Genomic DNA, 23,453 nt, shown 5'->3' with positions numbered 1-23,453 from the left:
TCTGTAAAAGTATATTAACTGACCGTAAAGTTTAGTTAAGGAATAATTTGAAATCACTTTCCTACTATCCTCTTGCTGCACCAACATTTTTGCAGACGTGTGTAAAAAAAATGATAGTTATAACTTGGGGGGAAATTATTAAATAATTATAAAAATTAGAATGAATCTCTTATAAATACATCCCAAGGCCCATATTTACCAACAGAAAAATTTAATCTGCTGAATAAATCCTTCTGGCAATTGGGTAGGTCAGGGTAAATTTTTATTATTGGTTATAAGCTTTCCAAATTGTACCTAATTGTTACAGGAATCATTATGTCAAGTTTGAAATCAATAGGAAATCTAACATGCCTAATTTAACGATAAGAGCTTTACGTTATGATTTGTCTTACACACATACACTAGATTTGGAAAGATACACTTTTAAAAATATTTTACTTTTTTACAATACGTAATTAATCAGCATTAGAAAGTTTTGAAAATATTAAATAATAATTTGCTTGTGAATTATAAGTAAACTTCTAAGTTGCGTGGCCGGGCGGTTTCATTCTTTGTTAAACAATACTTATATATATTATATATCATAATCAGATCAAATTTTCTATTCCATAAATCTCACATACCTCAAGGCAAAATATTAAATTATACGAGAATGATGAAAAGTATGAAAGCGAAGCTCTACATATCAGACAATTGGATAAACAGAAGTGACCAAACTGAAATTTAATATTGAAACATAATAATATTTAGAATCTATCTGTTGCTTAAATGACCAATAACTTTATATTGACAAACCCAATCATATTGTAAGCTAAAACGATCATGCCTGTTCGTGAAAAGAATCATAATTTCCAAAAAATACAATAATTATTTGCAAAATGGCTAAAAATCAATAAGTTTTATATGAGCGAACCAACTTTCTGGTAATTATTATAAAAATGCTTCGCTTTTTTATGTTTCTTTTAAAATTCACCTGCAATTTTTAGTATTATAACGATTTTAACACACCTACTTTATTGAACGGACAGTCACATCCTTGGTGTGAAAAGTTTCGTTTATAAGAATCTTGGCTCAAAGACTAAACCTTGTGAGTTTTCAAAGGAAATTTTATTGTTTTTGTTGGTCATAATTTTAGATAAAAATGTAAAACCGTTACAAATATCTTATGGAGTCTACATATGAAATTATATCTTACCTTTTTTTTATAGACAGGGATTTTTAATATGAAGATATGAAGTCTCTAAACATAAAACATTATTATGAAGACAAATTTATAGCCTAAATTTGTATCCCATTAAGAAAGAGAATAATATAATTTTCTTCAAATTAATCATCTCTCCTTCATATTAATTTTAGAATCGAAGATTTTCTAATATTAGGATTGGTTAGCTCCCTCTCTTAATTTAGAAATGTTATAATATTCATATCGATGCAAACTTAGCATGATTATTCAAGAGGTAGTTTTAGATACGATTTAGAAAGTATAGTAACTCCGTCCGTAACAGATAGCTCTTATCATTAATTTTGGCATGTTAGAATTGTCCTATCAATTTAAAGCTTGGCATGATGATTCTAGTAAAAGTTTAAATCCAATTTTGAAAGTGTGCGTAAATACAGGATACTGTTTAAGGATATACTTACATTTTTAGAACTTGTAAATATTGTAGACTTATTTTAGATATGTTAACCTATATGATAATACCATTTATGATTCACCTATTAAAGTATAATCTTATGCGATTTTAGCAACCATAACTAAAATGGTCTCAAACTGAAAATGCCCTATAAACCTCGATTTCAAAACAACAACAAAAAATACTGACACTTATTATCTATATTTTCCATCAAAAATGACAATAATAGAAGTTTCTGAAAGTTTTGAACAATAAAATTGTAGGTTGTCAACAAATAAGAAAAAAAAAACTCACCCAGTCACACTGAATGAGATATCAGCACCGGAAAATTGTTTAACAAGACATAACGGTGTTTCCTTTATTGAAAGGAAGGATTGTTTCTTAAAATTTCATTTGAGTATTAGAACTTTTTAAAAATCTTATGTTAAATGTATATAGAAATTTTTCTTTAATCTGTATATTTTAATAATTATTTTGTTAATGCTTCTTTGTAAGTTTTTTTTTGTTATCAAACGGAACTATTCCATTGTATAATAATAACTAAACCAAAAAGTGGAACAACGAACCTCCGCCCCTAGCCTTTATGGACAAATATTTTGCTTGAAGGGTGCGTTAACCCTGCATGGCCCTCCTGACCATTGCCTAACCTTATCTAACCTACATTAAGCATCAAAATACTCTTTACTAATTTCTTGTTTGATGTCCACTTCTGGTTGAGGTAAAATTTTTCTAATTTGTTTAAAATGTTTAAAAACAAAATAATATGATGAATTTAAAGTTGCGTTAAAGCTCACAGATGTTGTGACAAATGCTTATTTAGAAGAAAGTTGCCCTAAAGGTGAAAACTTTTGGGTCCTATAGCATCAGATTTATCATTTTTACCGCTACAATTTCTTTGCTTGCATGAGGGGTTATAATCTATTTAATTTGGTATTTTTACAAAAAAGTAATTATTTTTTTTGAATTTAAAATATTAATATTTAATTTTTTTATAAAATATAAAAAAATCAACTTGATATAATAGGGTCTACGATCTTTAAATTAAAAAGACCTTTAAAACTGCCACTGATTGACTAAATAAACTTTGTTAAAAAAACCACTAAAGATAGGATCAAAAATATTTGTAGGGCTGTAAAACTTTAAAACTTTCGTAATTGGATTATTTTAAAAGAATCTAAAATAAAACAGGGATGAAGAAATCCACATCATACTTTTGATAAAAAAATTTAACAGATGAACCAACACATTTTCTATATTCAATGCCATCAAAATCCGCACACAAACATATGGACGGACAGGGTAAGTTATAGAGTCCCTTCACTTTAAAACAAGGATAATAACATCCATAAAAGCGAAGCACTAAAATGGTAAAACAAACGAACATTAAAACTTGTAGAGTGTCACAACTTAATTAGCAGAATATTAACAAAATTACAAGTAAATTTGGTGCAAAACTTCTTAAATACAGGATACTATTTATGGACATACTTACATTTTTTAATTTTATATGCAATTGCTTCGCTTATAACATTGTACCTTTTAGTATTAGGAATCAGTTTTCCAAAAATCAGATAAATAACTTACAAAAATTTGTTGTCAAAGAAGTAAACAATCAGCATGTTTTAAGTGGACGTATGGACTTTCTGGTAACAATTATTCAGTTGCTACCCTTCCTTGATCGTACCTAATTGTTATCGGGTTCTTCGTGCAAAGTTTGATATCGATAGTACAATTCTAACCTGTTTAAATTAAATTAACCCTTACACGAAAAAAGCTAAACGGAGCCTAGTAAAAGTGTCTGACTCTGATTAGGACTAAAAAAAATTAGCCAATGAGAGGCCACTATAAATTTTACCATTGGTAAACTAGCCTCTCATTGGTTAATTTTTTTTTACGTTATAATTAAAGTCAGACACTTTTACTAGGTTCGCTAAACGACCTTTATTACAGATAAGCTACGCTTTCAAAAAGTAAGGGGCAATTTAGATCAGGCCCCACATATAATTTAGTGAGATAAAAAGTGCTTGTAATAGATTAAGAAAAATAACATCTAATAATTGCTTCGTGTCTCGGTTAGATAAATCAAAGTAGAGAAATTTTACATTTTGTTTGAGGCAAATAAATTAAATTAGTTTAAATTGTTAATTTTGGATCACAATGGTTCTATTGTGTGTAATTTTTGTAAATAAACAAGTCATGTGAAGAAACATTGTTCAATAAGTTCTTTTCTTTTTTATTGAAAACATGAAAACTAAAAATATGAAGTTACAATAATAAAATCAAGCAAAAACTGAAAGCATAAAAATGAAAGTTTAAAAATGCAGTACTATAAATCCACCCTAGAAAATTTTAATCTGATACTGATCCTTTGTACAAAGAAAGAATTAATCTCTGATGTTGTAATCTGATCATCTAGTGTTATTTTTTATAAAGATATCTCTGTTTAATCCCTCTTAACAGAAGAGTGAACCACATACCCCCCCCCCCCCCTCCCATTCCGTAATTTTCCATTTCAGTTATCCTTCTGGGTAATAACCAGACCTAAAGCATAAAAAAATGTTTGTTGTCCACTGTCAGTATAATGGATATTGCCAGAAATAATATCTATATATTTATATATATATATAATGAAGAAATTACTAAATCACAGGCGCAGATTAAATTTATATAATAACAAGGACAATAATTTTAGATGCAACTTTTCAATTTCAATTACAAGCCAGAGGTCCTTCAGCCCCGAAGCTGCGGCTGGCTTAAGGGTTGCTGATTTATCCTCCTCGCCGATCACCTTTCTTGAATCCGAGTGGTTAGTTACAACGCTACTTTAGCACTGAAGAGAATTAAGAATAAGAATTACAGCGGCTATTACTGCTAAAAAGCCGATTTGCTGAGGGTTGCTAAGGCTGAGTGGGCTCAAGGTAGCTTAGACTAGTGGGACATTAGGTGGATGTTGGGAGGCTGATTTGACACTGAGGCATATTGGGTGGCTTACGGACCGGCGTAGCTGACGGTGAGGCTTAAGCTATAAAAATTGGAGAGAATTTTAATGAATATAATAGATTTGAAATCTGCATAAAATTTTAAGGATTTTTTTTATAAAATTCGTTTTTTATATAATTCATTTTTTAAAAGCGCAAATCCAATTTAAGTTAATAAATTTTGACCAATAGGATAGGTGGATTGGAAACTACCTACGCTCTAATTGGTTGAATGATGTACGTCACTTAAGCTTCTCCAATCAGGGCGCAGATAGTTTTCACTCCACCAATCACAGATGTCAAAATTATTTAACTTAATTTGTATTTGCGCTTATAGATAAAGAATTATAGAAAAAAAACGAATTTTATAAAAATTCCTTAAAATTTTATGCAGATTTCAAATCTATTATATTCATTAAAATTCTTTCCAATTTTTATAGCTTAGTGAGGCTATTTTAAGGCCTCTTTCTGTACGTGTCAAATAGTCCACACAAATTATTGAGATTGTAAGTCATTACTAGATTTTAGAAATTAGAAATTTATATAATTTAATCAAATTACAGAGGAGCTTTATTTTTTAGTGATTTATATAATTTTGTTCCCCTATTTCTTCGCTCTGGTTAGGTGCAACTGACAACTTTTTAGGACATTAATCTTTACAATTGGTCCAGTTAATCTTATAATCTGTTGAGAAATAATTTTATTAGTGTCGCACAAACTTTTTATTTACTTTGTCCGTCGTGTTTTTGTATGTTAAATGTTTTCGTTATTCAAATTAATGTTTTCTGCTGCTCAACGCATTGTATATAAAATGTTGGATCAAAGAAATTTATTTCTTAAAATTTTCGCTAGTTTTGAAGTTTTATTTCTTGTTTTTATTCTTTAATTTAACATTTGCCTTGAGTTATGGTTGAGAAAATGATTTGGTAAGTTTTCTATTTGATTAACTCTTTAGTTTTTTTTAGTACATCCTGCTAGATATAGAAGTGGCATGTTGACATACAATTTTTATTTTCAATGTCGAATGTATGGAATCTATAAAAGTACTTATAGCTGACATAAAATCAATTTCCTTTTTTCTCGTATTTGACCTCTAACATTACTAGTAGAAACCATCTTATACCATAACATGGTATTTCAATTTGGAACTACTTTGAATTATGTTGTTGAATTTGAATAGCCAGCAGAATAGTTTAAAGGTGATCAGTGCAGAATAATACTAAGTATTTTTAAACCTCAAACAGCTTGGGTTTGAAAACTAAATCACTTGATTAGTTCTCTTATTTGCATTTTATTCTACAGAGGTTACAGGACAATCTTTTAAGAAATAACTCCAGAAGTTCAGGTAAACAAATTCTATTTTGATAGTACGATTACCTTAAAATTCATAATTTCCCCCATTTGCGGAGATCCATTCATAGACGTCCAATGGGGCGATTACCCCCCCCCCCCATTTAAAATTTACCCCTACGTTGGGGGTGCCAACGGCACCCCCAACCATTTAGGAGGGGGTATTTACCCCCCCAAACAATTTGGGGGGGGTAAATACCCCCCCCCCAAAATAAAAAATCTCTAATAAAAAAAAATTTGCTTGCTTCGCGCGCATTTTTAATACTATATATTTAATAAAATTTAAATTACCCCCCCAAAAAATTTTACCCCGGGGGTAAATTTTGGGGGGAGTAAACTAAATTTACCCCTGTCAACAGATTTTAGGGGGGGTAAATACCCCCCCTAAGCAAATTTTACCCCCGGGGTAAAAATTTTGGGGGGGGTAAAAAAAATTTGCGGCGTTTAACCCCCCCCCCCCCCCAAAATAAAAAGCTTGGACGCCCCTGGATCCATTGCTTTAGAGAGAAAGGACAGCTGTTTTTTACACTAGTTCCCAAAGTTTTAGAATAGAGTTTTTTTTATTCGTTGGCTTAACAATTTTGGGGACTTCTAATAAAGTGTCCAAACGTTTCAACATCTAATTGTAATCTACAGCAGGGATAATTTTGTGTATCATTATTGGGAATGTACATCAATTTATCGTTCATTGTCTCTTATCCCTTTAGATCCCTGCATTGATTTATTTTTGTTTTGAAATTTAGATTTTTCCCTTTATGATGTCTCCTGTTAGTTAGCATTACCATTTGTGACGGATAAACAGCTAAATTTTAAATTGCAAAAATATTTAAAAATCGGATTGAATACGAATTGACGTCAAGTGATTATTATCAAAATAAATGTGTATAAGAACTTCGCAACTAAATAACTTGTGAACCAAACAAGGGATTTCATGACTTTTTACTCCATAATTATGTTTAATCTTGTGTATGATACCAAGTACTGAAATCTCAAAATGTTTTTCATATTTAGGATAAGACATCTAGATATTCTTAAATTTTGGTGTACCGAGAGAAATGTAATTCAGAATGGTTAAGGGAGAGAGAGGAAATTGGAAAAGAAATTAATCTCAATTAATCATCAAATATGGTACTAAAACAAAATCTGAAAAGTTACACTATAAGATGAAAATTTTTTCAGTAACTTCTTCTTGATATCAAAACCCATTTTTAATAACAGTGCGAGAATATGAGAAAGACTAAAATTAGATTAAATTTTAAGACATGTAACAAAGTTCAAAAGTTGAGAAAATTTACAATTTGAGTTTGAAAACATTAATTTTTCTTTTATATTTTAAGGTAAGCCAATTTACATTTAGGGTCTGTCCAACCGCAACGTAAGTATTATCTATCATTAACGTTGAAATCGTAAAGTTTCAAATTTTGCATGATGATTCGAGTTACTAGAATATCCATAAGAATATCAGAGAAGGAAAGGACAATTTTGCATAATTAATTTACATACATTCCACCCCCTCCCCCAATAACTTTTGGCTAATAAGGGTAGACATTTAAGAATTGGGAGGAAGATTAATTTACCGTCCAATGTCCGTTACCTGTAACCAAGAATGATATGAGAACTGTGGATATATTACATCAAGATTAAAATAATTCTAATAATAACAGAAGTTGTGTCTTCTTATGGGAACATTCAACATTCTTTCTAATTCAGATATTCATTTTGTTTTGTTGCTTAATAGAAATTCAGATCTTGATTCAATAACAGAATTATCAATCATCTTTATAGCCAATCTCTTTACTAACAGTTAAGCTAGTTCATTAATAAAATATCCTCTCTCTTCAAATTCCTTACTAGATTAGTTAAATTATGGAGTAACAAACCCCTTTCTACTCAAATTCCCAACTAATAAATTTGTTGGGTTATGAAATAACAACCCTCTATCGACTCAAATTCCCAATTAATAAATTTGTTGGGTTATGATGTAACAAGCCCCTTTCTACTCAAATTCCTCACTAGATTAGTTTGTTTATGTAGTAACAAGTCTCTTTCTACTCAAACTCTCAACTAGTAAATTTGACGAAGGCCAAAATACATAACTGTTGCACCACTTTTGACGTCATATTCTCCATCTCTTTTTTAGGTGTTTTCTTTCCCACTTCTCTCATCTTCCTCATTATATGACGTCACAGGAATCAAAAGTGACACAAAAGTTATGTATTTTGGTCTTCATCGTAAATTTGTTGGGTTATGAAATAACAAGCCTCTTTCTACTTAAATTCCCAACTAATAAATATGTTGGGTTATGAAGTAACAAGCATTTCCATATTTGGTTAAACATTCTTGTTATATGCGCGAGGTTCTTCTCATCAGGTGCATGTTTTTCTTTCTCAACTTATTTATGCAACTAGCGGCTGAGCCCCTGGAGGCCCCTAAAGCAATTCCAAAAGGGGAGAATTCGACCCTTCACTTTAAAACTAAAATATTTTTAGGGTATTTTTTTAAGGGATATAATTCTTGTGAGGTTGGAGGTACCTTTAAAATATTTAAAAATCATTTGTAGAATTATCAGAATCTTTTTGGGGTATAGTCCCTTTAGTATTTTCACAGTAGCTTTGGATAGGTTATGTTAGGTTAAGTTGGGTTAGGTGATTGCCACCCAGGGTTAGAACCAGGGGCTAGAAACAGGGAAAAAAGCTACTGTAAAAATACGACGATACGCTCTTGAGAGGTGTTGCCAAGAAAGGGACTATACCCCTTTTTTGTAAAGGAGAAACATATCAGTTATAATTTTATCTAGACCCTTAGCTAAAGACAAATAGACTTCCTTTGTATATACGTATAAATAAATAGAAAGATTGTCCGAAGCATATCATTTTATAAATAACTTTTCGAAAATTTTTATTCATTTTATTTTTTTAAATATGCAGATAACCAGTGATTCTAAACATTTTTGCAAAAGAAAAAGTTTTTTTTTTCTTCCACTATCTTATATTGTTACCGACATAGAAATTTTCATTTTATCCTAAAATGAACCATAATATCTAAATCTTCAGGACCACTGTGTTTAGGTGCTAAATTATTCTGTATCCTTGACATAACATATTTCTAATATTCAGTTAAACTAAAATTCATATCATTTATAGATATATAGATGTCATATGTATATTGCATGGTGTGTGTAGGATTAGGAATTCATTTATGTAACTATTATTTGTCTTAACTGTTAATAATTATCACGTTTATTTCCGTTTCAATGTTTTAACAAGGAACGATTTTTTTTATAAAGCTTTGTTACACCCCACTATTGATGTAATTATTTTTTCTCACCCAGGATGCAATTATGTCTGTCTATATGTAACGCATGTTTGATATTTATCTATTCATGGAGGGAATGTATAGAGTTTTAATAGTTAGTAGTTACAAAAAGTCAGCTACATTAATAAAAAAGTGTACCTTTACGTAAAAGGCTCGAAATCATTGAAATATGAATAACTTTTTTAATTCACGATTTACAAGCTTATAATCTATCAATTCACCCCTTTATTAAATTCTTATAATTTTTCAGGGGCTAAGGGATATGACAAAGAACGATTAAATGACCCTTCCTCCTTCTTTTATTGTTTGAAATTTTACTCTTAGTGTCTTATAAATATTTAGACAAAACTTTATGATTACTTACACTATAACCTTTTTTCTTTTTTTTTCATTTACTTCTTTGAGTTGAACCAAGGCTCGGTAGTCACAAACAAGCATATTGCATAAAAACGTCGGATTCAGGGTTGCTGGGGCTTGTAGGCTACTGGTGAGTTCTGAGTTGAATAATATCTAATTTTGTTTTAGATAAGGAGAATCAGAGTTTGTTTATAACTGGTGAAAATGTTCTCTTACACAGCTCAGGTAAATTATATGCATTGCTACACTGATTGTCTCCATATACGGTAATAAAAAATTATAGTAACATGTGATTCCTATTTTTTAAAGTAAGCTGTTTTGTCTGTAGCGAAGGATCTTGTTAACTGCTGAACCGATATGGTCCTCCTTTACAGCTTTTTAAAGGTCCCGGGATGGATTCCGGCTATTTCATTTTTTAAAGTATGGTATTCGCTATTTTTTGGCATTTCCATATCCAATCGAATATAGATCTAGATGCAAGAGGTACAGCCGCTAGTTTCTGTATTTTACGCTAAACATGTTGAAAGGGAGTGGGGACAAAACACCTAATTTAAAAATGCCTAACTAAAAATGCCTAACTAAAAACACCTAAGTTTAAAAATACCTAATGTTAAAAACACCTACGTTAAAAACACCTAATTTATAAATGCCTAATTCATAAATGCCTAATTTAAAAACGCCTAACTAAAAATGCCTAACTAAAAATACCTAATTTTAAAAATGTCTAATTTTAAAAACGCCTAATTTAAAAATACCTAATTCTAAACTATCTAAACGCCTAATTTAACAATGCATAATTCTAAAATATCTATTTTATAATTTTGTAAAATTTTAATAACATTAATCCAATTGGCTGATTGTTCTTGCTTAAGGATCTCGCTAGTCATTGAACCAATATGGTTCATCATTACAATGAAGCTTCCTGTAGGTCGTGGGAGGGTTTATAACACTTTAGGGGAGGTTACCAACACCTTCCAATGAGAAATCGCCCTTTGAAAAAATCTCCCCCCCCCCCCTCCCCCCTCTTTTTTTATATTTCTTCAATCTTTCTTTATAAACCTAGAACTAAAATGGGGGATGGTCAACTATCACCCCCCAAGAAAGCGACGCTACGGCTACTTAGGTTAGGGAAGAAACCGATAAAAATCTAAATTAATTTTCTTTGTCCTTCAACCTTTGATTTTACTAATTAAATTATTTCTCATGTGAGGTGCCACAAACTAATCATAAAATTTTATTTTTAAAAGCGAAGCTTTTCTATAATTAGGGTTGGTCCGTTCAAGCCTTTTTTTTGGGGGGTGGTAAAATTACTAAAGAGGGTGGTAATTCGTTTTTGGGGGATAAATTTTGTTATATATTTAGTATTATGAAGTGCGCAAAAATTTGTTTTGTCAGAGATTTTTTATTTTGGGGGGCGTATTTACCCCCCCAAAATTGTTTGGGGGGGGGGGGGTAAATACCCCCTTCTAAATGGTTTGGGATGACTTGGGCACCCCCAGGGTAGGAGTAAATTTTAAATGAGATGTCTATGGGTCCGTTCGTACGTCTGTCCAGTTTTTTATTTCAAACTATATTTTGAAATTTTGGAGGGGGTCGTAACCCCCCTCCCCCCAATTAAATTCCCCTCCGCACTACTAGGGGGCGTAGCCGCTGGTTTAATATATTCAACAACAGTTTTAAGATATGCTTAAAATTAGGTTTTTTTAAATTAGGTATTTTAAAATTAGGTATTTTTAAACTTAGGTATTTATAGTTAGGTGTTTATAAAATTAGGCATTTTTAAAATTAGGTGTTTTGTCACATTAGGCATTTTTAAAATTAGGTATTTTTAAATTAGACATTTTTAAATTAGGTATTTATAAATTAGGTGTTTTGTCACATTAGACTTTTATAAAATTAGGCATTTTTAAATTAGGTATTTTTAAATTAGGTGTTTTGTCCCCACTCCATTAACAGGTAGTGAAAGAAAAGGGTGGAGATTGAGAGGAAGGGAAAGGGAAGTTAAGGAAATTGCAGTGATGGGGAAGTGAAGGAAAGTTAATTATCTTCAATTAAATAAATATAGAGCTAAGATACAGAATGACAGACAGACACAAAAACTCAGAATATCTTCGCTTATATTAAAAGATGTATTGTCTAAATGATATTATAGTCTGGTATTAATGATATGATACAACAGTAATCACTACATCAATCTTTTGGCACCAATCTTATTCTAATCACAATTTCCTTTATAATTACATACTTTTACAATTAGAATTATGTTATTTCACAGAAATATTTTATTTTATTTCAATCTAAAAAAAGTTTTATTTATCAATTGTCATGTTAAAAAACCTATGTCCTCTATATAAAAATTTAAACACAAACGGATGTTATTAAGCTAGATTTTAGTTTGTCCGATATTTATAATTTTAAAATTCTTGGATATTTCTCTCTGACTCAATATAGTTTTAGTATTATATCTGCTGTGTTGTTACTGTATCACAATTTCCTAAAAGAAGGTGTATCAACTATTTTTTTTATAGCTAGCCGGTTCTTTTAGTAAGTAGTAGATGTAAAATTTTTCATAGAATTCAGATATGCAATCGGTTTTTTTGTAGACCTCTTATTTTTTAAGTAATTTAAGTTTAAAAAAAAAAAAATTAAGTCGATTTTAAGGTACTAAAATGCAACAAAAAAAAGAAAGAAAATGGTCATTATGAACAAAAATAGTAAGATCTTTAATTTGACACCTTACTTTTTCAATTCTGTCAGGTAATTATTGAAAAAATCGATTTTTTTAAACCCACGAGAATAAAAACTTTGAACTTAATTTTATTATTTCACAAATAAAAAAATATGGGTTCATATATACCATTAGAATCAGAAAAATATTACGAATCCATTGTAAGCAAAATTGAAAAAAAAAGTTTACAATATAGTATATAAACTACAATAAAAGGAATTATATGAAAATATCATATTATGTTGTACAGGCAACGTCTTAATTCTTCAATTGAGTATAAAAATGGGAAGGGGGTAAAGAGGGGGTAAAGAGGGGGTAAAAAAGGGAAAACAATAGTGTTGTCTGAACAAAAAAAATAATTGGCCATTTCTGTAATTTTTTAATTTTTTAATTTTTTTCAATTTTGCTTACAATGGATTCGTAATATTTTTCTGATTCTAATGGTATATATGAACCCATGTTTTTTATGTCTGTTTGAGAAAATATTTAGGTCTAAAGTTTTTATTATACCGAGGTTAAAAAAATAGATTTTTTCAATAATTAATCAACAGAATTTTAAAAGTAAGGTGTCAAATTAAAGATCTTACTATTTTTGTTCTTACTGACCATTTTCTTCTTTTATTTTGTTGCGTTTTAGTACCTTAAAACCGACTTAATTATTTTTTTTAAAAACTTAAATTACTTAAAAAATAAGAGGTCTACAAAAAAACCGATTGCATATTTGAATTCTATGAAAAATTTTACATCTACTACTTACTAAAAGAACCGGCTAGCTATAAAAAAAAAGTTGATACAACTTCTTTGATAGATTGTTATTGCTAGTCATGGAGTAGCTGATGAATAAAATAATGATTGATCAAAATTGCTTTTGAAGAAAGCTAATTAACAGTGTTTCATTTATTTAATGTTTTACAGCAATACGTTTTCAGTCAATATGAATATAAACAATCTTAACAATCTTCAATACATGAAATAGAAAAGTTATATTTAGTACAACTACAAGTATTGGAACAAGCCTATTTCTTTAAGTTCATGGTATGATTAGTGAGAATGTAGTAGGTTGTTAATTCTGGGGATTTTATGTCATAATAAAATTTGCTCCAAGAAGAAACTTACAAAAAGGCTGTATTCTTTTTTGTATCTTTCAGTTTAAGACCGTCACACATTATGAAGAACATTATGGTATAAAGAGTATCTTTGCTTCTAAGAACTTGGTCATTATCTCACCAATCATTAGGTCTCTGATCATCATATGTAAACATTCTTGTAACATTCATCATAACTATATAAGAAATTATTAACATATTTTGTGTAGCTCAGCTACTCTATAAGTAGGACTGGTCAATCAATCTATCTTTTTCATAATTAGATAAGATTTTCATAACTGTTATGAGAGATAGATGGTTGATAATTAACATAAAAATCAGGCTGACATTTGTCATAGGCTGATATATTATAGATATTCGTGCTATAGTCAAATTGTCTAATATTTAGTATCAATGAATTAGTTATAAGAACAAGATATTCTAAGATTTCTTTAAAACAAATAGTAATATTTGAAAACTAAGCGGTGGGATAAATACAACAACCACAAAATTTCACACAATTATTGAAAAGAAACTTATAGCCAAAGGGCAATTGAGAGGTTAAGTTTTAGGTTAATGATTTTTAAATTGTGTTACTTATGGTATTTAACAATAGTTTGAGTGTTTCATCCCACTTATTTCTAGAAAAAAAGTTTACTATAGTTAAATTTTGTAGTAAACAGAATGACAACGTACATGAAAGCGAAGGTCAAAAATATGCTAATTGAGAATTTCTTAGTATCTTTGTTTCTATTAAAGGTTATCTACTCAAACTTTTTGATTATTCTAATTATTATGAGCACAAATGGATATCGTTATAGAGTAGCTGAACTAAAAACATTTTGACAACTGCCAACTTAAAACTATCTTTCCATTAGGTCATAATTGTTATTGTATATAATATATTTTCATTGCAACTTATTGCAAACCCCAATATATATCTTTTTGCTCACGTACAAGGGAGATGAATTGTATAACAGCTTCGCTTTAAAAAATCAATTACCAAAAATACTTTTGTTTATATGTATGATGTTTATATGGTGATTTTTCTTCTAGATAAGTTCCGCCTAACGAATTGTATTGACTATTGGCTATCTTGTCCAAAATATGAGATTATATCAGTGAGGGCAACTTGATTGATGACAAAACCTCGACACAAATGAATAGTTAATTGCTGATCAATCTGTTATGCCTTGTCTCGCCAGTTTTTAGAATTTTCATCTAAGCGAAGTTACTCTATAAAGTAAATCTGTCGGTATTTCTGTTCTTCTGTAATGAATACACTTCCTTGCTTTTTAGTTGTTTCTCTATTGCGCTTATGCATCTCTATTTATGTTTTTCATAGTACATATGCAATTTTCATAAAAAAAGTAAATTTAAAGTAGATTTATAATATTACTACTATTAATTGAAAACCTTAGATTTCACTTTGATAAAAGAAATAATATAAGTACAGTGACAGCTTATAAAATACTTAATTTAAAAATAGTACTATTAAAGACACTAGCGGCTCCGCCCCTAGCCTCTAGGAGCTTTGCCCCATGAGGTAATTAAAAAAAAATCAATTTAAGAAAAAACATCTATTTCTGGTGCTGCCGCCAACAATTTATGTGAAGCAGTTTCCTCAGATTTTTTTTTGGAAGAGAAGGGAATTTTCATTTTTTGGGGTGTGGGGGGTGTCCCACCCCCCATGAAAATAGCTTAAAACCACCACAGGACCAATAGGTATAAACCCTGAAGAGTAGAATTTGATCGGTTTAGTGGTTACCGAGATCTTAAGGGACAGACGGACGGACGGACAGACAGGCAGACATCATTCTTCTTTGTATTATAGATATTCCGTTGTTTTTTTCCAACTTTTAAAAAATTATATAGAATTTGCATTTTATAAATATTGTACAAAATAATTTAGAAGTTACTAAAGCGTACATCCTGACAATTAAATAAAAAAAATTCACGGGCCATGACTTTGAAAGGTGCACCACTGGAATAATCACTGATGTTTTACCATTGGATGGACCCCTCCCCCTACATTTTATAAATTAACCTTAAGCTAGGGGTTAGAAAACAAGCAATGCCATTTATTCCAAAGCGAATATTATAAACAAATCAATATTAATAGACTTTCTGACTAAACACAATTGAAAGTAATGCTCGGAATGATTGAAAGAGTAGATATGCTTCATGAATTCAAGCCACATTGCATAACGATTACAAAATTATTTGTATCTAGAGAAGCTATAGACTAAAACGTAGAGTCGTACAGACCATAATTATGAAAAAGCCTTGCTTTTATAAACACGATTAGGGATATGTGGTCCATTAACTGTTGAAGAGATTTTGCAAAAAAAAATTCACGGTTAATTCCTGGTTAATTTATGCAAAATTAAGTAAAGCGTGCCATTTATTTTAATTTGCGAAGGTACTTTATAAGTCTGTCTGTAAGTCTATCAACAGTGAGCCAATTTGGACACACAGAAAACTGTCCCGAATTTGTATTAATTTTGAGGAACAAGACTCCAGTTACGTCATATTTTTCTTTCCCGAAAAAGGGAAGGGGGGAAAGAAAAAAAAGGGAAGGGGGGAAGAAAAAAGAGATGGCAGAAAAGGGGGTTTTCCCCATCTCTTTTGAAGAGATTTTCAACCCCCCTTCCCTTTTTCGGGAAAGAAAAATATGACGTCACTGGAGTCTTGTTCCTCAAAATTAATACAAATTCGGGACAGTTTTCTGTGTGTCCCAATTTGGGTTGGATGGATAAAACTATTTTTTGTTGTTGATTATTTTATGTTCTAAACTGTTCTCTGATGTATGAATTCACTGTAGAGATAGGAGAGGGGGCATATGGTCTGGAGGGACATCATAATAGTTATCACCTTCTCTCTTTCGTCTTATCTTTTTATTTTTTACATTTTCTCCTCCTTTTTTTCCAACTCGCATTAGATTTTATGGGTTTTTTTAAAAAGCTTGGCTTTTAGTTATCCTTGTTTTTTTATTCCAAGTATAGATTAAATTATCTGTAGTATATCATGAAGTAAGATTTTTTTGCTTTTGATAATTAGTAAATCAATTTCATGAATTTATTTTTTTGCATTTTTAGCTTACATATCATTATTACATTGTACGGTTTTATAACACTTTCATTTTTTGTTACGCAAAGCGTATTCTATAAAGCATAGGATATCGCACACTATCTGTATGTCTGTAGGGCGATACACGTCACGTTTTTCTATTTTTATTTAAAATAGCTTGAACTTTTAATCCTGCGGTTTATTTGGGCGCGATTATCCTTATATTTTATAAATGTAAACTTTTTATAATTAAGGTTTAATATCTGTAGCGACAGCATCTCTAAATACTGTTGCTGTTCTACGGAGTAGCGCTTCTGCTAATGAAAATATCTATGCCACAAGATCCAGAGCTGGGGACGAGAAAGATGTTGAAAAGAGAGGTCTTGCTGAAATAGGTAGTTTTTGTCATTTTTTATCCTTGTTAAAGTCCAACAACAACAAATTCCAGGTTTTGATGTTTTGATAGGGCATGTATTAAAAAGGGAGAATATGGTATAATAAGTATGACTCTAAATGAACCGCAGTATTCTAATTGTAAATATAACGAGTCGAACAAATTTGAATTATTCGTCCCTGAAGTTAAGATAAATGTGTTTGTTTAGGTGCTTTGTTGCAAAAATGTATCGAGCCAATCATTTCACTGGAATTCAGGTATTTAAAGATATTTTGCAAAAGCTTTTCATAGTGCCTGTAATAAAAAGTTTTTAAATTTAAACCCCTTTTTTATCTAGGCATTTTAAAAAGCTTAATTTTTTTTCTAAATTCTAGTAAACCATAAATCTTTTGTTTTTCTTTTTCTTTGCCATTTTTAGCCTTTGAACTGTTCTGTAATCGCCCATTTCAATCTTGTTTTATTTTATAATTCTGGGTAAAATAGATTTAAATTTTAATGCACACATAGTACAAATCCTTTCATATAAGTATTTTTTCTGTAGCTTAAGATTTCGATAACTACTGAAGCAATTGATTTCTCTACTTTAGCTTTTATATTGTAAAGCTTACACTTTCTTTATGTCCGTTATAACCGCTGGCCCTATAAGGTTAGGCTACTCAGGGAATAAACCTATTGGACCTGTGGTGGCTTTAAGCTAGTTTCTAGAAGGATGGGACACCCCCAAAAAAATATTCACTCTCTCCTAAAAAATGTTTTTCTTATTTCGTATTTTTACTTTAAATACTTCCATAGCAGCAGTTAATAATATTTTATATCTATAGTTATGGCTCGGCTTTTGTCTGAGTTTCGCCTGTAATAATTTACTTATCCCTATTTTATTTAGGACATTGTTGAATCAGATGTCCCGATGTTGTGTAGATCTTGGTCAAGTACTTCTCAGTATTCAACAATTTTGGAGGTAAATATTTTAGTTTCAGTGAAACTATATTCTTGGCTATCTATTTATGCATTTAATCTTAGCTTATCTTTTCAAAAAGCTTTGCTACTTAATCTTAATTGCTTGTTTTCTTTCTTACTGTTTATGAAATTCATATTTATAAAAATATTTGTGGTTTGATAATGTTTTAATATAAATTACTACTAATGATTTCTGTACTTGAGAAAATATAAATATCTATTTCCAAATGATTAATATGTGGTCAAGTAAGAGTAGGATCATGTAAAATAATTAGAAAAGCAAATCTACTCTCAATTCAAAATGTACATCCGTATGTCCATTATAATTTTTGGGGGGGAAATGCAATTTACTCAATTGATTTTTATGAGAGGCATATAATATTTTCTAGATATACAAGTAGGTTTGTCTGTAATCGCATGTTCGTTTTTAATGCCATACGAATATATAAGATTAACTCGATTTAACTCGAGTATTTATTCTATAACGTGTAAATTTTCTGTTTGGTTACATTTTAAAATTTATTACAAATGTGCTTCACAGCTCATAGATGTTATCGTCCTTGTTGTTTATTCTCATGAAATCCATCAATCAAAGTAGTAAATATATATTTTATGGCTGTAGGCAATATTATTGTGGTTGTTCATGTTAGTAAAAATATATGTCTAACAATATTTTGATATTAACTTTTTGGTGATTCTGAATTTTAGACAATAGTTATTCAAATAAACGTAAAACTTGGATCAAATATCAACTTTGATATTATTTTACAAAAACTTCTATTGGTAGTGCAGCTGCTCTGTTATTATGGGTTTTATGTCTACGTTTGTACGTCCAATATTGCTTATCTTTGCAATTGTCCTATCTAACTCAGTACCTATTAATACTGTTCTTTTTTTTATCTAAAATATCTTTTTATATTCCTGCAAAGTTTATGATCATTTTTATCCTTGTTTAATATTATAACCTATTTCTTTTTTAGTGGATTTAAAGGCAAAACATCGGGCGAAGTTGTATCGATGATTTATCAAAATACTGTCACTGCCTATACAAAATCTAGGTGAGCTTTCAAAAAATATTTGTTTATTATTTCTTCAGTGGCACAAGGACTCTGGCAGGAAATTGACAACTTATTCATACGTACTGTACTAAATCAATCTTTACGTGGACTAATTTAACCAAATTAGGTTTTTTTTTAGGTTTTTTATAATTCATACAACCCCTTTAAGTTATTCATTACAATAGAATACAATTTTAAAATTTATTTACTGTGTAAATATGCATAAATATGACGTTTTTACTGACAATTAGGTTGATTTTTACTCAAAGCATTTTTCTTGTAGACAATAAAATGATTATAACTTTCGTTCTATTTAAGATAAATTGATGAAATAAAAAGTATTTTAAATTTTATTATGCTGAGAAGTCACTTATTGGTTTTAAGAAATAATAAACCCCTTTGAGTTGGGGAGGGGGGGGGGGGCGTTGAGTATCGAAATAATGAAACTAATGTAAATTTCTTTTTATGGTGGGTTTTAATGATTCATATAGCAGCCAAACTGTTTTTAGGCAATACCCCTTTGTCTGTCTGTCCCTCTGTCTGTCTGTTTTTTTGTCTGTCTGTCACTCCACTTGTCAGTCTATCTGTCTAACTGCCTCTTTTTCGGATTTCAATGAATCATCTAGCATAGCCTAATTCTAATTTGTTAATGCCTCAAAAACTGTCTGTCTGTCCGTCTGTCTGTCTATCCCTCCATCTGTCTGATCATTCACAGGTTCTCTATTGGATTTTATTTAATGAATTGTCTATTATGGTCAAACTGTAATTTGATCATTCTTCTTGCCTGTCTGTCTGTCTCGTCTATCTGCTGAGTTTCTACCATTGGTCTAACAGACTGATTCACTTAATTAACCCTTTACGGTCGGGCCCCTTACCGCACCTTAATCAGTCGGGGGGGGGGGGGGGTCACCCCCCTGAAACCAACCCCTAGCCCTCCGGGGCTTAAAAAAATCCTATAAATGAACCTAACCTTATTTTTCTCAGACACCATTTGACCAATAGGGATGATTTCTTAAACTTAAGCTTTTATGATTATAAACTAACTCCTAGATTATAAGTCACCCCCTGCCGCCAACCCCTAGCCCTCCAGGGCTCCAAAAACCCTAAAAATGAACCTACCTTTTTTTTCTCAGAAACCATTTGACCAATAGGGATGATTTCTTAAACTTAAGCTTTTATGGTTATAAACTAACTTTTAGATTTTAAGTCGCCCCCCTGCCGCCAACCCCTAGCCCTCCGGGGCTCCAAAAAATCCTAAAAATGAACCTAACCTTAATTTTCTCAGAAACCATTTGACTAATAGGGATGATTTCTTAAACTTAAGCTTTTATGATTATAAACTAACTCCTAGATTATAAGTCACCCCCTTGAAAATAAAGGTTAGGTTCATTTTTATGGGTTTTTTTGATCCCCGGAGGACTAGGGGTTAGCAGCAGGGGGGTGACTTCTATACCAAAAGCTAGTTTATAACCATAAAGGCTTAAGTTTAAGAATTCATCTCTATTGGTCAAATGGTTTCTGAGAAAATTAAGGTTAGGTTCATTTTTAGGTTTTTTTTTGAGCCCCGGAGGGCTAGGAGTAGGCGGCAGGGGGGTGACTTCTAAACTAGAAGTTAGTTTATAACCATAAAAGCTTAAGTTTAAGAAATCATCCCTATTGGTCAAATGGTTTCTGAGAAAATTAAGGTTATGTTCATTTTTAGGGGGATTTTGAGCCCCAGGGGGCTAGGGGATGGGGGTAGGGGGTTGACTTTGAAACCATAAGATGTTCATACCCCTAAAAGCTTAATTCCAAAAAATATGCATGGTTCATCAAGTGGTTCCGGAGAAACCCCCCCCCCCCCCCAGCATCAAAAAAGCTTCAGTTACGTCCCCCTTTTAAACGTAAGCTTTTCTTATATGTCAACATAACATATCTAAATTTCATAGAGATCCGCAGCCGTTTTCCCTGCTGACCGCCTGCTGCGTCCGCTGAAATTTATATTTGGTATTTCTAATATAAAATTTACTTAAAGATAAACATTTTCTGTAAAAAAATTGTTCTTCTAGCTTCAAAAATAAGAAAATTACAACCGTTTAAAATTTTTAAGTAAAAAAGGTTGTTAAATAAAAAGGTGAACTAAGCAAAAATTGACTTTGACTTATAAAAGGTCGGAAATTTATTATCAAACAGGGGACTTGCACAAAAAAGATTTAGCCCCCTAGGTCTAATAGGAACTGAGATAATAGGGGGGGAGCGTTGAACGCCCACCCCATCACCAACCGATTAAGGTGCGGCAAGGGGCCCGACTGTTAAGGGTTAATAATACATATTTAATAATTCATATTAAAATCGATAATACTGTAAAAATGGTTGAATGCTTGTTTCAATAGAAAATTAGATTTAACTAATAATAATGTTGAATCTTGTACCAGGAGATAAACAAATAACCTTGTGTTGCAATAAAAAATAAAAAAAATTATCCAATTTACTTATGAAAAAAAGTGTAATACTGTATCTATAATCTTTTTGTACATAAATGATAATAATATCAGGTTATATTCCATTAATTTATAACCACCTAAATTTTTTTACACTTACAACTTTTAACAGCTCCCTTTAACCAAAATCAAGGATAGTTTATTTAAGTATGTCACCAAAACTTCATTACATAAGTAATACATTTTTACAAACTTTAAAAAGAGGATTGGGAAATATCTCCCTCCCCAACATTAACTTTAATCACTATTGTAAACAATATTAAAAGTTATAAATATATATCAATCAATATCTTTAGAGGTATTAACTGTGGTTTAATTACATATGTATGAGAGCTCCTTCTTGTGTCAATCACTTTTATTTACTGATTAAAATTTGTACAGTACAGTTGTACAGAATATTGCAAGATTTTTTTTAGTTAAGTCTGGAAATTAATGATTAATTTATCTAAAAATAGATAGCATAGAATTATCTTAATCAGTGGCTTAATTTTATACACCCGCCTTAAACACCTCCCCCCCCCCCCACTCTTTATTTTAAGGGGTGTAAATTTATTTCCTTTACACCCCCTTGGAATTTATAGAGGGGTGTATCTAAGGGTGTAGGCTCTTGTCAAGAGGGTGGACATGGGTGGATACCTAGGGAGGTGTATCCATCCCCCTTAATTTTACAAGGGTGGTGTAAACAACCCCTACACCAACCTTTTGCACGCCTTTGATCTTAACTATACTTTTAGTGTACATAAAGTTGTAAATTCAGTAACTATTCTACAAAAATTACCTTCCTAAATTGATATATGATTTTCAGGGTAATCTCCGGTGGACTAAACATTAAAATTTTATGGAAAAAAAGATATCTTTGGAACATGCATGACTTGAAATTATCCCCCCTTTGTACTCAATACGCATTTTTTATTCTAAGTGCGTCAATTTTGCGTTTAAAGATACCCTTAGTTTAAGCATTAATTTCTCCAAAAAATGATGAAAAAAGATAAATTTTTTTTTGATAAAATGATAAAAGTATATGTAAAATGAAATAACCAGCAAAAAAAATTACAAAATTACGTTAAATATAACGAAAATTAGAGCGTTTTGTATGCCTTATAAAATGCGTATTTCTCATGAAAATTGTAACGATTTAGTGTCTTGAGTAAAATATTTACAAACTTCCCGCTTTTATAAGAAGCTAGAGCCTTTGTGGTGGGGTGATACTGCACCTGAATTAAGAAATATTTTATTATGGTTGTCTTTCATCAACCCTGTTGATTTATCATCTCTAAAACTGCTGGACAAGTTTCGTCTTTTGATTATTGATGGGTGGGGGGCATATGAACCTACAAAAAATGAATAGAATGCATCCCACTCTCACACGCCCCTGCTTGTATGTTGTAATTATCCTTGTTGCATGTTGTCAATATTAGCCCCCAATAGTGAGTGTGTGCGTATGTGTGTGTAGGTTATTAAGTGTATGTGTGTGCAGTGATAACGGATGGTAGGATCAAGCTGTTTTACCCCGGATATGGTTTAATGCATCCTCTATCACCTGTAATAAGTAATTGAAACTTAAATAAAAACAATTGTTTATTGGTGTGGAGTTTGAATTGATTTTGTTTGTAAATTTACTTCTCTCTGTTACCAATTGTAAAAATACGGGTGGTAATTATTTCGTACTGACTTTAATCCTCGGTGGTTGTGTAGTTGTACGTATATACATCTACCTAAGAAAGCATCTTACATATCTTATAAAAGCTAATTTTTTTTTTAATTATCTTTGTGCCTCTCACAACTCTTTAGCTGCGCGCGTGTCTAGGGAATATCAAAGATATAAGATTCTTACTTGCAAACCAATCAAATCTTTATTGAAAGATTATTCTTATTCCAAAGGGTAAGTCTAATTTTTTATTATGTTTACGAAATCAATGCGCATAATAGAGGATATTAGAATATTAGCTTTTGTGATCAGACGTCCATTGAATTTTCTCACTGTTTATTGTCTCCTCTCTTCACCTTCCTGTTAATTCAGAGAAGGATGGGACAAGACCAGCTTAAAT

At 30.9% G+C, this 23,453-nt stretch overlaps 2 protein-coding genes across 2 annotated transcripts in view; one reads left to right on the top strand and one right to left on the bottom strand.

The window, feature by feature from the left end:
• Positions 1-23,453, bottom strand: part of LOC145333457 (uncharacterized) — a 202,496-nt gene that overhangs the window by 126,464 nt on the left and 52,579 nt on the right. The gene's annotated exons all lie outside the window — the stretch shown is intronic.
• Positions 1-23,453, top strand: part of LOC145333455 (uncharacterized) — a 70,063-nt gene that overhangs the window by 9,644 nt on the left and 36,966 nt on the right. The window contains exons 4-9 of the mRNA XM_080178605.1: positions 5,915-5,957; positions 9,803-9,859; positions 16,771-16,911; positions 17,119-17,167; positions 17,794-17,868; positions 18,848-18,925. Coding sequence (XP_080034731.1) covers positions 5,915-5,957; positions 9,803-9,859; positions 16,771-16,911; positions 17,119-17,167; positions 17,794-17,868; positions 18,848-18,925 — 443 coding nt within the window. The remainder of the gene's footprint in view (positions 1-5,914; positions 5,958-9,802; positions 9,860-16,770; positions 16,912-17,118; positions 17,168-17,793; positions 17,869-18,847; positions 18,926-23,453) is intronic.

This window comes from Acartia tonsa, chromosome 12 (genome assembly GCF_053477335.1).
Source record: "Acartia tonsa isolate MP-2025a chromosome 12, ASM5347733v1, whole genome shotgun sequence".
Lineage (NCBI taxonomy): Eukaryota > Metazoa > Arthropoda > Copepoda > Calanoida > Acartiidae > Acartia > Acartia tonsa.
The sequence above is the reverse complement of the archived record's forward strand: the minus strand, read 5'-3'. Positions and strand labels throughout refer to the sequence as shown.